General features: G+C 52.1%; 6 protein-coding genes across 6 annotated transcripts; 3 read left to right on the top strand and 3 right to left on the bottom strand.

The window, feature by feature from the left end:
- Window positions 1-1,058: 1,058 nt before the first annotated feature.
- Window positions 1,059-5,395, top strand: BDW70DRAFT_148604 (major facilitator superfamily domain-containing protein; the record flags this gene model as incomplete). The annotated part of the gene is made up of 12 exons (XM_073738888.1): window positions 1,059-1,246; window positions 1,305-1,326; window positions 1,397-1,470; window positions 1,541-1,870; window positions 1,919-2,785; window position 3,438; window positions 3,668-3,747; window positions 3,795-3,975; window positions 4,034-4,087; window positions 4,140-4,634; window positions 4,750-5,023; window positions 5,097-5,395. The coding sequence occupies 12 exons, from the start codon at window positions 1,059-1,061 to the stop codon at window positions 5,393-5,395; spliced, it is 2,865 nt and encodes a 954-aa protein (XP_073598276.1).
- A 96-nt stretch (window positions 5,396-5,491) lies between these two features.
- Window positions 5,492-6,387, bottom strand: BDW70DRAFT_12743 (uncharacterized protein). Its single transcript, XM_073735270.1, has one exon. It carries the CDS (start codon window positions 6,308-6,310, stop codon window positions 5,579-5,581), a length of 732 nt encoding a protein of 243 aa, XP_073598275.1. The 5' UTR covers window positions 6,311-6,387; the 3' UTR covers window positions 5,492-5,578.
- A 2,373-nt stretch (window positions 6,388-8,760) lies between these two features.
- On the bottom strand, window positions 8,761-10,394 carry BDW70DRAFT_12627 (aldo/keto reductase family protein). Its single transcript, XM_073735060.1, has 2 exons — window positions 9,703-10,394; window positions 8,761-9,647 (listed from the first exon to the last, which is right to left on the bottom strand). Exons 1-2 carry the CDS (start codon window positions 10,229-10,231, stop codon window positions 9,136-9,138), a joined length of 1,041 nt encoding a protein of 346 aa, XP_073598274.1. The 5' UTR covers window positions 10,232-10,394; the 3' UTR covers window positions 8,761-9,135.
- A 1-nt stretch (window position 10,395) lies between these two features.
- On the top strand, window positions 10,396-11,599 carry BDW70DRAFT_12630 (uncharacterized protein). Its single transcript, XM_073735065.1, has 2 exons — window positions 10,396-10,676; window positions 10,721-11,599. Exons 1-2 carry the CDS (start codon window positions 10,556-10,558, stop codon window positions 11,437-11,439), a joined length of 840 nt encoding a protein of 279 aa, XP_073598273.1. The 5' UTR covers window positions 10,396-10,555; the 3' UTR covers window positions 11,440-11,599.
- A 632-nt stretch (window positions 11,600-12,231) lies between these two features.
- BDW70DRAFT_12610 (uncharacterized protein) lies at window positions 12,232-13,555 on the top strand. The gene is made up of 2 exons (XM_073735032.1): window positions 12,232-12,933; window positions 12,988-13,555. Exons 1-2 carry the CDS (start codon window positions 12,371-12,373, stop codon window positions 13,319-13,321), a joined length of 897 nt encoding a protein of 298 aa, XP_073598272.1. The 5' UTR covers window positions 12,232-12,370; the 3' UTR covers window positions 13,322-13,555.
- A 125-nt stretch (window positions 13,556-13,680) lies between these two features.
- BDW70DRAFT_12613 (WD40 repeat domain-containing peptidylprolyl isomerase) lies at window positions 13,681-15,815 on the bottom strand. Its single transcript, XM_073735036.1, has 3 exons — window positions 15,696-15,815; window positions 15,273-15,647; window positions 13,681-15,228 (listed from the first exon to the last, which is right to left on the bottom strand). The coding sequence occupies exons 1-3, from the start codon at window positions 15,769-15,771 to the stop codon at window positions 13,790-13,792; spliced, it is 1,890 nt and encodes a 629-aa protein (XP_073598271.1). The 5' UTR covers window positions 15,772-15,815; the 3' UTR covers window positions 13,681-13,789.
- Window positions 15,816-15,902: the final 87 nt, after the last annotated feature.

Below are 15,902 nucleotides of genomic sequence, written 5' to 3'. Positions count from 1 at the left end.
ATTCGCCAATATGCATTAGTCAAGCTTCCAAGGCGTTGCTTGGAAAGCCTGCGCAGACTCTGATTCTTCTCCCAACCCCGTCCCTGTTGGGACTCCGAACACGCGCTGCTGAGGACATCTTTGAGATTCGTAATGGGAACAGAATGCATATCGCAGGATATCATGACGAGTACTCCCATTTATAAAACCTTGGTTGGAGCAGGAAAGGCGCGCTCTCAAGAGTGTGCAGAGTACTTGCTGGCCACCCTGTGGAATGCGCTCCGATGTCGTTCCATTCCAAGAGTACACTAGCCCACTCGGTTGACGAAGGAACTTCTGCGGGCTGAACGGTAAATGGGACCCTTGAAAGTCTTGGCTGCTGAATGAGGCGCAAAGTCTCCCTTACCGGACCAGTGATTCTTGCCTTTCATCATGCTCGTCCTCAGCACAGGAATCTGCGGACTCACGAAGTGACAGCCGTAAACCTACTATCGAGTCGCTCAGGTGGCTCGTTTGCAGTCCGCTGTTGACCGACTTTAGCCGTTCCACGCCAGCTTTTGCTCACAATATCGTCATTTGCGCATTCCAGTGGAAAAGTACCCCATGATAACCTCAGCGATACGGTAACCCTACAGGGTAGGAGTCCTTCCTGAGCTTGTCCAAGTCGGAATGTGGGAAACAGGCTGGCTATAGGTGCGCACGCGCGGTTCTGGCCCAGTTCACTCGAATAGGATCTTCGGAGATTTTCCGTTCAAGCCTTTGGACATTCCAATGGAGCTCTGGGCATGCCCTCTCTCTTCTTATCGTCTCCCAGCTATCGACGGTTCCATTGCCTCCCGTCGCTACCCTCATGGTGCTAATCAAAGGGATGTCTATGGCATAAGTAAGCAACGACGTCAGTACTAGAGGGTGTCCAAACCCTAAAGGTGCAGGGGGTGAATAGCCAAGCATGTTGATCTCTTTGACTTTACTATCATGATATGTTGTAGTGGAACCTAATCCCATCCCTTGACTCCGACAAGGATGTACTTGTACTTGGGCATTGGCCCCCGTTCTGCGTCCAGCTCAGGTACTTCAAGATGTCCGATTGTGAGAAAGAGGAAAACGCGCAAGAGCTTCAGACTGCCCTTAAGGAGCTGGGTCTAGAGTTCACCTCCGACGGGCAGTACGTACGCTGGGCCAATACTAATCCGAAGCATCCAAGAAATTGGCCCACCATTCAGAAGGCGTACAACATAGGCCTGATAATATTCCTCGAATTCTATACGTGAGTACCGCCTGTGTTTACCGCAACAAGAAGCATCATTAACGGTAGTTGTCTTCAGCACATCGATCAATGCATCCGGAGTATGTCTGAACCCATTTGCGTCCTTGGTTTACCTCTATAGTGTGTTATGGATATTGACTCGCATCGCAGGCGACAACGGCAAAAGATGCTCGGCACGAATTTGAGATTGACTTGACTCTTGCGGTGTTTCTTTTTGTCTCAACGTACGTTTTTCCACCACGCTCAACCATGTCACCTGATGAGGTAGCGATATGAATGCTTATTGGTGTTCAGATACGCGCTGGCGCAAGCTTTTGGTAATGTCGTCTTCCCTCCGTACTCTGAGGCGTTCGGTCGGAAAAAACTATATATCATCAGTACTGTACTATTCAGCGGCTTTAGCGTTATGATTGCAGCGGTACCCTCACTGGGAGCAATGGTTGCAGGACGAACCTTGACCGGTTTGGTTTCGGCCGTACCAACGGTCATCATCACGGGCAGTATCGAGGACATGTTCAATACGCGGGACCGTATCTGGCTGGTGTTTGCTTATATGGTGGTAGCCAACTTCGCGGTGGCCATGGGCCCTGTGGTCAGTGGATATATCACTGCCTATCTGGGGTGGTAAGTTGAAGGCAAACCCACCGTATGCCACAGAACTGACCTGCGTAGGAGATGGGTGTACTACATCTCAGGAATCGTGACGGGGCTCGTCTCCGTGTTGCTGCTGGGGATTCGAGAGTCACGTCCGTCGCTGCTGCTGACGTGGGAGGTCGAGAAGCTGCGTCATGTGACGGGGGACATGAATCTTCAAGCACTCAACCCGGACGAAGTCCCCAAACTCCGCATTTTTGTGCGCGAAGGGCTCATTCGACCGCTGCGCCTATTCTTCACGGAGCCCATTGTCTTTGCCTGCTCTCTGATGAGCGGCTGCAGCGTCGCCCTCCTGTACCTGTTCACCGAATCGCTGCCTACGATCTACGAGTCGATGGGCTTCGCACAGCCAGAATCCAACCTACCTTTCATTGCGATGGGAATTGGCTTCTTGCCCAGTATACTGATTCGGCTCATGGACGGACGTATCGCAGCGCAGCGGCACCGGGACGGACTCCCCTTGCTTCCAGAAAACAAGCTTGCTGGGATCTGTCTTGGGGCACCGTTCCTGGCAGTTGGGCTCTGGTGGTTCGCATGGATGGTGCCTCCTACTATACGCGGGGTGCATTGGCTTGTGGCGTTGATTCCGCTGTTCTTCGTCGGCTTTGCGCTCAATGAGTTCGGGACCGTGCTCGCAGGATATCTCGCGGATAGCTACCACAGCTACGCAGCAAGTGCGTTTGCTGCAATGTCCCTTGCACGTTCATTGCTGTCGTCAATCTTTCCACTTGTAGCGCCTAAGATGTTTGGTGCGCTGGGAGCAAACATTGCCTTGTCAGTTCTGGCCGCTGGGGCTATGATATTCTGTCCGGTGCCGTTCATTTTCCGGTATTATGGCCAGAGTCTTCGCCAAAGGAGCAAGTTTGCACAGTATAGCCTGCGCGTGTATGAGGAGACCACTGTTGAAAGGGAATATTAATCGTTAGTGAGGGGAGTCGCGTATTGGCGATGGAGTTACTTGATTTTCCTTTGGCACTTATAAGAGCCCGCTCGATAGATAGGATGCAACCTTCCCTGGATGCTGTCATCATGTTTACCAATCCATTCTCGGTCTTTCTCCGCACACTCGTGGTGAATGCCGTCATGTCAACGGCCCATTGACCAATCATACCCACGTTGTTTGCCCTTCTCCTCCTTTGCCGCGCGGCGGGGTGAGATCGACGCACTCTGAGCTGGACCGTCCATCCCCCAGGTGCCCCAGGCCCCCAATAGTAATCTCGAAGGTTCCGTCTCCACGATTCTTATCTTCCATTGAATGCGACCATCCCCGCTTCCTCAACGTTCGTTATCAGCCCGGATGGACCCTTGTGACTATGTGAGACGTATTCGGCCTCGCTGACTTGGCCGAAGACTGTGAGCCCTGGCCCTACACTGCGTCTGGCTCACAAAACTCCGCGATCAGCAACTATCGACCTCGGGAAAACCATGGTATGCATCCCTACCGTCTCGTACCCTTAAAAGCCTGGCCAATCCCCTTGTCTTCGGGTTCCTTTGTTCCGCATTCGACCGCAGCCTTTTCGAGCCTCTGCACGTTTAGAGTCCGTCCCAGTCATCATGGCAGAGAAATCAATCCAAGAAGATTCCCCCAGGACTTCTGATATCGAAAATGTCGCTTCCTTGCACGATCCTCAGAAGTCACGGCTAGACCAGTTCCCGGATCCAGATGAGGGACTGAGTGAGGAGGAGAGGGCCAAGATTGTGAGATAGCGCTTGGCACGCTTAAGTTCAACAATGGATTGCTGACATAGTTCTTTTGGATGTACCTAGGACCGCGCCCTTCTCTGGAAGCTCGATATGAAATTAGTCCCTTGGCTGAGTTTGCTCTATCTAGTGTCCTTCTTAGACCGGTACGTTTCGGTCGCGTAGATTGAACCCATCCGTCTAACCCGTACAGTACCAACATCGGAAATGCAAAGCTCGACAACCTCCAAGAGGACCTTAATATGTCTGACAACCAATATAATTCGTCGCTCACTATTTTCTTCGTTTCGTACGCGGTCTTTGAGCCGTTGACCAATGTCCTCCTCAAACGGCTGCGGCCGAGCATCTTTATTCCCATCATCATGGTCTTATGGGTAGGCCTGCCTTTCCTCGCTTTGTGATCGCGATATGTACTCACGCGTTGTTCCATAGGGTATTTGCATGTTGAGCATGGGCTTCGTCCATAACTGGTCCGGTCTCATGGCTGTCCGTCTCCGCAATCCATTCTTTCTCAGAACCCAAATACTGATATTACCAGGCCCGCTGGTTTCTCGGTCTCACTGAAGCCGGCCTTTTTCCCGGTGTCGGCTACTTTCTATCATGTTGGTACAAGCGCTCGGAATTTGGCATCCGAATGGCGATCTTCTTCTCGGCCGCCGCCCTAGCCGGCTCCTTCGGTGGCCTTCTCGCAACTGCAATCGTTCAGATGGATGGCGTAGGTGGGAAAGCCGGGTGGGCCTGGATTTTCATATTGGAGGGTCTCGCGACGATTCTCATTGGCGTTGCCTCGTTCTGGATGGTCTACGATTTCCCTGACGAGGCGAGGTTTCTGTCAGAAGATGATCGAAAGAGAGTGCTGAGACGGTTGGCGGAGGACCAGCAGGCGAGTGCTGAGCATGAGGATTTCAAGATGACGTACTTCTGGAGCAGTCTCAAGGATTGGAAGACGTATGCCGGGATGGTAATATATATGGGCGCTGATGGGAGTCTCTATGCGTTTTCGCTATTCGTGCCCACCATCATCAATCAGCTGGTAAGACCCTAGCATATATGGACCCATTGATGGTGACTAGCTAACATGACGTTTTAGGGTATGTCTATCTCTTATTATTGAATCGACCTGCAAGCAAAACAATGTTCTAACATAGAGACCAGGCTACTCCGGCATCCAGTCGCAACTCCTTAGCGTCCCGCCATACGCCGCCGCTGCGCTCGTCACAGTCGCCGTCGGCTTCATCGCCGACCGCACCCGCCAGCGGGGCATTTGCAATATACTAGTCTCTTTCATCGGCATAACCGGGTTCGCCATGCTGCTGGGCGCAAAATCCGCGGGCGCCCGGTACGCAGGAACATTCCTCGGCGCCATGGGCATCTACCCCGCCATCGCGAATACAATTTCGTGGACGAGTAATAATGTTGAGGGTACACAGCCCCTTCAACCTATCCTTACCTTTATCCTTCCAGGGCGAGACAATGCTAACAGTGGTGTGTGCAGGCGTGTATAAACGCGGCGTAACCCTGGGCTTCGTAATTGGGTGGGGAAATCTGAACGGAATCGTGTCGTCGAATATCTATCGCGGCAAAGACCGTCCGGACTTCTATCCCGGCCATGGGACAGTCTTGGGCTATCTTGTTCTGTTTCAGTTTGGCGGATCGCTGTTGCAGTATATATTTTTGAGACGAGAGAATGCAAAGCGGAGACGAGGCGAGAGGGACCATTGGGTGGAGGGGATGGACGAGAGCGAGATTCGGGCGCTGGGTGATAAGCGGCCGGACTTTATATACACGCTGTGATTGGGGCATCCTCTCATGAGCCTAGGCCGGGTTGTGAGCTGAGATAACTAGCATATGATGAGACGCAAGGACTCCGTGCACAAGTTCCCCGGGGGGAATCGAGTAGATAGCTAAATATAAACGCCCGCTCAAGCCATGAACGCATGCATCCGAACGCAACCCCATATCCACAGAATACCAAGTTTATATGCCCCTCGAATACAAGTTAACAATATCTTGCCCCTTCCGCGGCCCCCTAACAACATGCCGACTTGCCCAACTAAGCACTTCGCCGCTCTCATCAACGCGAAACGCGTACGCCGTGCGATACATATCATTAATGCATAGATGATTCCCGCGCGCCGCAATGACCTTGGTCGTAGACCCCCTCGCCAAGCCCTGCACTTCGGGCGGCGTAGGTGGGGTCACGAACTCCGCTGAATTGGAGTCAGACGACGGGGTGGACACAAAATCGAATTCGTGGAAAAGGTAATCAGCTTCTTCTTCTTCTTCTTCACCGTCAGGTGCGGGTGTCTTGTCAGGCTTGACAAACCAAACACTTATCCGGCCGTTAGCGCTAAGGCGCCAGATGTATTTCTTCGTCCAGCGTAGGCCCGGGCCGAATGAGGTCGGAAGGGAACCGGATTCGCTGTAGAGAAGGTCGGTATGGCGTTCTCCGCTTGTGTCCGTATCGTTAGTTTCTGTCTGAGGGTTACGTAGAGGGGTGAATGTTGCGGTTCCGTGAAGATCGCCCTGGATGTCGTTTGGATTTTCACTCTTCAAGGTGCGGAGGAGCGTCCAGGATGAGGGGGTGGGACTTGGCGTTGGTACAGATGATAGGGCTGAGGTTAAAGGCGCGCGAGTGAGCGAGGAAAACATTGTTTGTAAGAGGTGGCGGGGTGGCATTGTTTCGGTTGATGGTAGTGGTGCTGTCATCTTGGAAGGGTCTGGGCGCTTGTGATTAAACCATAAATTGGAAATAAGGAAGGGACTCAGGAAAGGGTGCAGGCTTGAAGCTTGAGGTCGAGGCTTGTGGAGTGTGAGGGAAGAGCGTAGAGCGAGATTGGCTGGCGCAAGAGCGGGGCGGGCCGCTTAGACCATCTCACTGAGTATACTACGAGTGCTTTCGAGTATTAAGACATGCTGCCGAGCGGCATACTTTGAATGAAATTAGAACAAAATCCTGGTTCTTTTCTCAATTGCGACAAAACTCGGCAGAACCAAGCAATTAGACATTATGAACGTATCGATGCAGCCATGCCAACAATCGACAGTAATGGATGCACAGATATAATGGAAAAGTGTCATACAACACGCCGCATCTGTGGTGGAAAGTATAGGACGCTAGAGGTCGCCATATTAAATCGCCATTCAATGCTCTGACCGTACCCAGTTCCTTTTCTGTAACTAACAGAGCCCTGGGCTTTCGTCACTGGAGCGAAATCGAGTTCAGAAAACTTAAGTTGTGTGAAAATATGGGAAAGCATGGCTGGATCTTCCGCCAGAACTAATAGATTATTATTAGATAAGCTTGATTTGTAACCAAACGGTGCACATAGTCCTGACCTAAGCATTCATTACCAGAGCGCCCCTTTCTTATGAGTCCAACAATTGCCCCAACTGCCATTTACTCACCCCTGCGGACCTGCGGCGTTCCGTCTAGTGTTAGTATACGTGAGTTACTTGGAGTAATACCGTCCCGTATCTCTAGAGTTAGAGATTAGTAGATCCTGTAGATATGTAGTCTAACCATGCTAAAAACCCCCGAGAAGACACCACCAAGCTCGAAATTGCACTGATCTCCTTGGAGCGTGTATTGGGCCTTATCTTCATCCTCTTTGTTCTCATGCTTATACTCTTCACCCCCATCGCTCCAGTTACATCTCTTCAACATCTTCTCTATGCTCACTACCACGACTGCCAGATACCGAGTCGAATGATATGGGGCTGCTCTTCCGGTGATATTACTGATTACAGCAGCTTACAAGCAGCTTACAAACCTGAAAAACGCCACCAAATACCACGACCAGAAAACTGGACTTACCGGCTAATCACGCTGTAATGTACCTTTACATGAACATGATGGGGATGGTTGCTGATTTTAATCACGGTAATAAGCCATACGGCACTCTTCAAACCTGATTTACGTTCACGTTCGTATAGAAGTTAGCACAGCATAGCAGGTAATTTCGTCTTCTTTGCAAGTCTAACCGCGACGGCGAAGCTCTGGTGTCCTTGGACATATCGTCATTTGGTAGTCGTACAGAGTGAATCTTCTCTTGCAGTCTCCGCCCGGTGAGTATACGGACTCGGCATCTCCAGCGGACCTGGTTGATTGGTAATCCTAAGACGGAGCGAAGCTCCGACAGGGACCTGGAGGGACCAAGTTATGGTAATCGGGCTGTAGAGGCAGGGTGACTTACAGATGCACGGGCTAACGTCTGTCCTTTTCCACAATGGCTCCTTATAATACGCATGGGAATTCTGATCGTTAACGTATGCTCGGCCAACGTGCATGAGCAGCAGAATGTTTCCTACAGACTACATCCTAAGTTAACTGTACAGTTTATATCAAGGTATGATTAAAATTTCTAAGTGGTGAGAGCACGTATTGCAGGGGTTTGTGCGTGTTGTTGGAAAAAAGATGTCAGAAAGACCTTAGGGGTTGCTGGGAGTAAACGAGCGTGATAAGAGTTTGAGGTAGAAACCTACCTGCAGGGATAATCAAATGAAAGGTGGTGGTTCGAGTACGCGCGTATAGAGAATATCTGTACACTGGTTAGCAGATATGAACAAGGCAGGTCAGGTCCCTGGCTAGGCCAGAATGGGAAGACTCCGATTTTGGTGAGGCCTTTTGCCCCTTTAGTTTGATGATTAACAACTAAAAGCTGGAGCTGGTGAAGAATGCCGAAAAATTCACGACATTCGATTCGAACGAATGACTGGGAGACTGGGGAAGTGAGATTTGCAGAGGTTGTGCCTTATATACCCGCTGAAGCCTCATGCTTACTGAGCGTGTACATATATGAGGAGAGGTCAATTGCCCTGGAACATAGTCCCGAGATGCGAACTTTCTAGCGATTCCGCTCTGGGCTCTATTCCAAAATCGGGATACTCGTGGTAAATCTAAGGTCTGATCTTGGACAGTGGACAGGAACACCCGGTGAGCAAGGCTTATTTTGGCAACCTCTAAAACCGCTGACAATTCTCTTTCTATTTCAGCGCCATAGAGTTTCTAAAAGTTCGGGCAAAGACTCCGACATCAGCTGCGTCCGTAAGACATGTTCCTTGGAACTTCCAATCTGAAAGTTCTGGATTAGAGAATCAGAGCGATGCTTGAATGGGATGTGGTATCGTGCATGGTCCAGCCTAGAAAGACGGCAAGAGTAGAAGGTAGAAGGAGAATAAATGAAGGATCAGCTCTCTGCTTATACTAGGTGAGGCCTTGTGCGGGCCCCGTCAGGTTGAGCTTCACGTAGTACCGCATCCCGTCAACGGTCTTTCAGAGCCTTCCCATATCATATTACCTACCGGAGTCAGCTCCGAGCAGCTGGAGCAGCTAGAGCAGCTCTGCTGGAACGCGTTGTATTATACTCCTGCATCGCTTCCCCAAGTCAGGCCGATTCCTGCAGCCGCTCAAGGGGTTCTAGATATGGGGAAACGGCGCGGTGACTACGGCGCAAGTCATTATCCGCGTTCTTATCCTTCTGACCCGCCGGGCGCAGTCATTGTATATAATAGAACGACGGCGGTTTTCTGCCCTACCTCCCAAGGAGAGCTTCCTGCGTGTCATAAGCATACTCTAGCTCTCCATGCCAATATTTCACCACACTCCCCTTCGTCAACCCCCAAGCCTCGTCAAAAGCCTCCACCACATCCACCGGCAACGGGCCCTTCTCTAGATCCGCAAGATTTCTCTCGAGCTGCGCCAGGCTACTAACCCCAATCACAACACCATCGTCCCCATCCCCGTCAACCGCAAGCCTCAGCGCCGAGTGATGCCTCAACCACCGGAACGCACACTCTGCCATGGTCAATCCGTGCCTGTTCGCCGCGGTTTCGATGATCCGCAGAGCAGTGAAAGTCGTGTCCTTGAAGTACCGGTCCCGATACGTTTGTCCCGTGGGGCTCTGTGCGCTGAACCGCCCCTGTTCGGGGACAGACGGCGATGTGTATGCTCCTGCTAGAACGCCTGCCGCGATAGGGTTGTAGACTACAACGTCCAGTCCGTAGCGGCGGCAGGCAGGGATGAGTTCGGCTTCGATGGTGCGGACTGCGAGGTCGTCAGTTCTCTAACTCAGAGTAGAACTAAAGGGGAGGCGTCATACTGAGTGCATTATACATCGCCTGATAAACAGTCGGTCGAACCCACCCCCTCGCCTGACAAGTCATGACAATTTCCGCAACCTCGAAACTTGTATAATTGCTTAGCCCGAGCTTTTTGAATTTTCCTTCCTGGTAGAGCCGGTTCACTTCTTCCAGCGTCTCCGCAAACGGCACGGCGCGATCTGGCGCATGAAGATAGAAGATCTCCACGCAGTCTGTTCCTAGCTGTGCCAATGACTCGTCGAGCTTCTCCCTAATAACTTCTGGTCTGTGGTGCCCTGGTTGTAGGGGATACCATTTCGTTGCGATGTTCAGACCGCGCTCTTTCCAGCCTGCTTGCGCTGTGAAAGATTCTTGTTGGCCTCCGGAGTATATGCGTGCGGTGTCGAGTTCAGTGTAGCCGTGTTCTTGGAAAGAGGATAGGATCTGCTGGAAATCGGCCAGCGACGTGATTCGGGCTCCTGTGGTGGCGGAGGGGCCCGTTGTCATTAAGCCTAGGATTGTACGGGGCTTGGATATGGGGTTGGACATGGTTGGCTATGACTCGTGTTGTTAGGAGACGAGCGGTACCTACCTGGTACCTAAGTGGCTTGAAGGTGGGCCAGGAATATAGATACTGTACGAAAAGACGCCTAACCAAACACATCACGGACTGAATGCCCGTCTATACGGCCGTGCGGCTAGTATTTTGCGCAATAAGTATAGGCATCATAGACCTACCGATCTCGGGACAAAAAGAAATTGGAATTGTGCTAGTAGTAGCTGGAGACACTGACGCGAGAATGGACCGAATGACGAGTGGCACGAGTATATCCTCATAACCCCGCATCAACTTCACATTCACAACTCATCAAAATGTCATCCCAGAAAGTCTACATTGATCACCTTCTACTCCAATTCAGTCAAGAGCAGTTCGATCCTGTCCCAAAATGGATTTCAGATAACTTTACCGTGATAGACGGCGGAGTCCACACAGGTCTGTCCAGCCGAACCCGTGCCGACCGTTATTAACAATACCAGGTGGCTGGAGCCGCAACAAGCTTATCGTCTTTAAGGACGGGACATACCTTGAGCTGTATAATTGGATTACAAAGCCGGAGGACTGGAGGGAGCGGCTACCTGGAGACTTTGCCTTGACGGCATTGGGCCCCATTTCTGCCGAAGCCAGCAGGGAGCGGGTCGTGGATGCACTAGCAAGCGAACCCGGAGACGGCGGGATTGGAGTGACCTACCGCCCACCCCAGGAAGGAGGACGCAAGAATGCCGAAGGTGTGGACATCCGCTGGAAGATTGTCAAGGCAGGATATACCCAGGGAGAATCAACCCCGCGAGACGAATTTTTTCCAAGGGGACGCACAGATGCACCTTTCTTCTGCCATGACCTTACTCCGCGCAGGCGGCGTGTTACGTTTGACCTGCCCTCCGTAACGCAGCATCCGTCGGGCGCCACGGGAATAGACCGCATAGAGGTTCTAGTTCCCAGGGATAAGCTCCGCGCGTATACGGACCTCTACACGTCCATTGTTGGAGCCCCCCCGCAAGAAGATGAGGGTAGAGCCGAGTTCAAGCTGACTGCGCCGGGTATCCTAAACGTCTCTGGGTCCCTGTATATTCGCCCGGCGGAGACAGAAGCAGACGAGCAATTCTTGAGAGAAAATGGCGTCGGTATTAGTTCGCTCCTCTTGCGGTCGGAGATTGGCGAGTCGTTCAGTTTCCCAATCGCGGAATACCTTCATTGATGGTTCAATAAGAATTATGGTACGGTTCGCTCTGGGTTGCTTGCCGAAAGATAGCGCACGTTTGTTTTTAAGCCAAGACACCTGTCGCTGGAATGTCAAGTTCCTTGATTGAGATCACCGTTGGAAGATCTTGGACGATCCGTGGATCCGATATCCGAGCGACCAGAGATCGCGCAGGGTTGGCACGAGCAACGACGTAATTGCGCAGCGTAGCCAAGCTCTGCCCACGGTCAGTCGGTCATACGTCCTGGTGTTACGGGCCCCAAGACACCGTTGCATCGCGTGGTCCGGGGTCCTCGCTTTGAATGGAGCCAAATGGACTAGTGAAAATAATCAGTCTCTTTCCGGCTCGACGCAAGCAGACGCGGAGAATCTGGCCAGATCTGGACTAGGTCCCTGGCCAGGAACAGTGTACCGAAGCCCACCGAGATAGTAATGCGATTTTTCGCGGGGTATGTAGTCAGGTTTGCGGAATCCAATGTATGGAGTACAGTAAATAGTCTGGTGGTCACTTGTGGGGACGACGAAGCGAGGGACAACAGGGAAAAAGTCGAGATCAAGAGGGGAGCGTAAGACTGCAATACCCAAAGCTGGGCGGACTTTCGCCTTGCTCTGGACCAATCTCCAGGCCGATATAAATAGAATTTGTCCATCCACGCGTTGGCCAATCTATTCTTCTGGGCCGTTAGGGCGAGCGTTGAGTGTTTTCTGCCGCAACCGGCACTGAGGGACCGTGTCTCGTCCTTAATCTCTTTGTCCGCGCTATCGCCCGGGCCATTCCAGTCTCATCAACCTCTTCCGACCTAATCTCTCATTACTTTATCCCTCCTCAGTTTCCTTTCTCCGCTTCACCCTCGTTTCTATCAAGAATGCCGGGCTACTGAAGGTTGCGCGCAACTCACATTCTCCGACGGTCCCGCCGCCGTTAGTTATGCTTCTAGGGTCTTCAGGGTCTTCAGGGACCTCAGCGACTTCAGGGTCTTGGCCCTTCGCTCCCTCACTCTCGCTCTCGACATTTTTCTACCTTTCACTCGCTCTTACCACCAGTATACTCGCACAAGATGTTCAACTTCGACCTACTGCCGCTTCCAGCTCGTTCCCAGCCTGCGGATTGACCTGCTCCGTCCTCGCACAAGCCGACGATTCCTGCACACCCCCCACCGCTCAGGTGACCAATCAAGAGACGTACGTCTCCTGCTTCTGCCAGTCAGACCTCCTGAAGAATTTCCAGACCACCGCCGATGGGACATGTGATGACACCTGCACGAGTACCGAAGATCGTCAGCTCCTGCAGCAGTGGTACGTCGATTTCTGCAACAGCGGAGGCAGTACGGAAAGCAATTCCGGATCGACGGAAGACTCGACGAGTGACAGCAACTCGGAGAACAACAGCGGCAGCGGCAATAATAGTAATAATGGCACTTCAAACGCAAATTCTGCGGCGGACAGTTCCGGCTCCTCCGCGGCTTCTGGCAAAGCGGGTCCAAAGTCATGGTCAGTCCCGTCGAAGAATGTTTATCGTATCGTATGATAACTAACGCTTCCTAGGTGGGATGGCCATTACCAGTGGGTGATCATGGTTATTGTCCTTGCTGTCGGATTCACCGTCATAGCCATTGTCGGTGTCTGGCTCAAACGGCGCCACGACAAAAAGCATCCGAACCTTTACCACGCTACTCAAAGCGCAAGCGACAGCCGGATATTCCAGAACCGCAACCCGGAGGCTCTCGTGCCGCGCGCTCGCTCTGTCAACACAGTCTCCTTCGCCAGCAGCTCGCGCACAAACGTTGGCCCGCTGAATCGGCAAGGGCCCTCGCCATCGCCTTTGCAGAATTCGCAAGGCGTAGACAGCGGCGTGGAGATCAGGGAGGCACCGCGATAGCCATCTACTAGATTATCTTCGAGTTATTCGACTTAAGCCTGGTTTATCATCGCTACCTTCGTTCAATGTCGACATGCGCTTGTCCTAATAGTGCTGCCGTTTATTGCATATACCTGGCGTTCCGCGTCTATTCCGTTCTTCTGTTGAATCTTATCACGGTATACGTACATCTAACTCGGATTGAGCTGTACCGTTCTTTCATTCGCTGGATGCCTGTCTTTACGAACCTTCTTTCCTTCCCTTGCTTATAGCTTTCTTTTGGCCCCGCACAGCAACTTCCTTTCTTTGCCGTCTATCTGACGGACGATTGCATGAGCTAGCATGAACTAACCGAGAATAATTCGAACTAGCCTGGGAAGTAGGTAATCCTGTAATAGCCATGAACATGGTATTTGTATGTTGCACAATGCGCCTCTTAACTCGCTCGCAAAACAGGAACACTGTCACTAAACTAGGCGAAGAAAAGAATTATGAGACAGATATACTGACAATCTTCACATCAACCTCCGGCTTCTCCTTCACCGTCTTCACATTCTCAATCTTATGCACCACATCAAGTCCCTGCACCGCGCGCCCAAAAATCGTATGCTTCCCGTCCAACCAGGGTGTTTTCTCCGTAGTGATGAAAAATTGACTTCCATTCGTGTTCGGTCCCGCGTTCGCCATGGACAACGTATACGGCTTATCATGCTTGAGAGCAGAAAACTCATCCTCAAACTCTCCGCCCCAGATAGATTCGCCTCCCGTCCCGTCACCGAGCGGATCTCCGCCCTGGATCATGAACTTGCGGATCACACGATGGAAGATTGTGTTGTTGTAGTAGCCGTTTTTGGCGTGAGTCGTGAAGTTCTCGACGGCTTTGGGGGCTGCGCTAGGGAAAAGGCGGAGATGGATGTCACCCATTGTTGTGTGAAGGATAGCCGATGTGCCCAGTTCCCCGGACTTGCTGGATGCAGTTGTTGCGGCTGCGGAGTCTATGTCGCGGGGTTTCTCATTGTGGACGTCGCGTGTAGATTTTGAGATCTCGGTTTCGTTGGTGAAGAGGTAGAAGCGGAGTTTTGCGAAGCCGGTACTAACGAGAATGGGATCGCGCTCTTCGGCTTCGGCTAGGAGCGGGTTCGCGCTCGCGGCCATGGATACCGTTACGACGCCCTTCTTCTGGGGTTGGCCTTGGTACATTGCCAGATTGAGGGGGCGGAAAGGCTCGTCTTTGGCGTAGACGCGGACTACACGGTTCGTATAAGTATTTATGCATTTCACGCCGTAGAGCGAGCCGTAAAGAATAAAGTGGTTGGATTCGTCAAAGATAACGTTTGCTTTGGGCTTGGTGACTGGGTTTTCGAGCTCGCGCTCGACAGCTAGGCGGCGGCCAAATTCGACGGCGTCCAGGGTATACAATGCCGTTCCGGCTTGTTGCATGTCTGTGATTGTAGACAGGGATTCGTCGTACTTGCGGTATAGTTTGCCCGTTCCAAAGTCGAAGACGCGGACTTGGCGGTCCGGGAAGGAGATTGTTGCGAATTGCTTTCCCGAAGGGGATATCGTAATGGATGAAGGGGTGGATTTGGCCTTTTTGAATTCGAAGAGGTTGGTGGAGGATTTGAGCTCGAAGACGTTGTCGGGTTTCTCAAAGGTGCCATCTGAGGCGCGCCAGTACTCGATCATGCCGGACTCGTCGGCTGATACAACGCAGTTGTAGGCGTCGTTGAAGGCAATCGCGGATATCGGACTGCGGTGGATTGATTTTAGTGTGTGCAGCGGTGTTGGGTTCTCGCCGCGGCCGTCGTATATCCGGATTGTGCTGCTGCCGTCATCGGTTACGGCGAGGAGTGGGAGGGATGCGCCGCGAGGGTGTACCCAGCAGATGCAGCGGGGACTAAAGTCGAGGGTTAGCATAGCAAGTAGATCTACACTAGTCAGCACTATACCACTCAATCGAAACCTAACATACCAAACGTAATCACATCGAAGATCTTGACTGTTTTGTCCGCCCCGGTTGTCGCAAAGCTTCGCCCGTCCGCGCTCACACTGACGCCTTTGATCTCCGCGGCATGGGCGCGGAACTCCTTGACAAACTCTACGCCAACAGCCATCTTCTTCCAGAACTTGACTACTCCATCAATGGACGAGGTGATCAGGAAATCCGTATGCGGTGTCATCGTCACATAGGATAGTTGATCCTTGTGCATGAGCGATTTGGAGTACCGGGCCGACGCGGGCAGCGCATTCACGTAGACCTTTTCGAATGGGAGCTTCCGGCGCTTCTTCTTGGGCGCGTCAGCAGAGGGCAGCGCCGGACCGAAGTCATCGTCAGACGATTCGCTTCCTGCTTAACTGTTAGTTGCTGTAGCAGGAGACGGTGAATAGCACGCACCATCCTCGTCGGCTTCCACTTCGGAATGGGAACGCTTATTTTGCGCCAATTTGGCCTGCTCCTCTTCGGCCGTCATGATCGGAAGAAGGTGCTATAATATTTATGTAAAAGCAGAATGGAGGTGCATGGTACAAGCAGTAGGTGAAGACGGAGGCTCAGGGCGGTCTGAAGCTCGGGCCACATCGCGAACTTTTCTGGTTGTCCCGC

Source organism: Aspergillus foveolatus (genome assembly GCF_047715535.1).
Source record: "Aspergillus foveolatus strain CBS 279.81 unplaced genomic scaffold BDW70scaffold_11, whole genome shotgun sequence".
NCBI classification, from domain to species: Eukaryota; Fungi; Ascomycota; class Eurotiomycetes; order Eurotiales; family Aspergillaceae; genus Aspergillus; species Aspergillus foveolatus.
The sequence above is the reverse complement of the archived record's forward strand: the minus strand, read 5'-3'. Positions and strand labels throughout refer to the sequence as shown.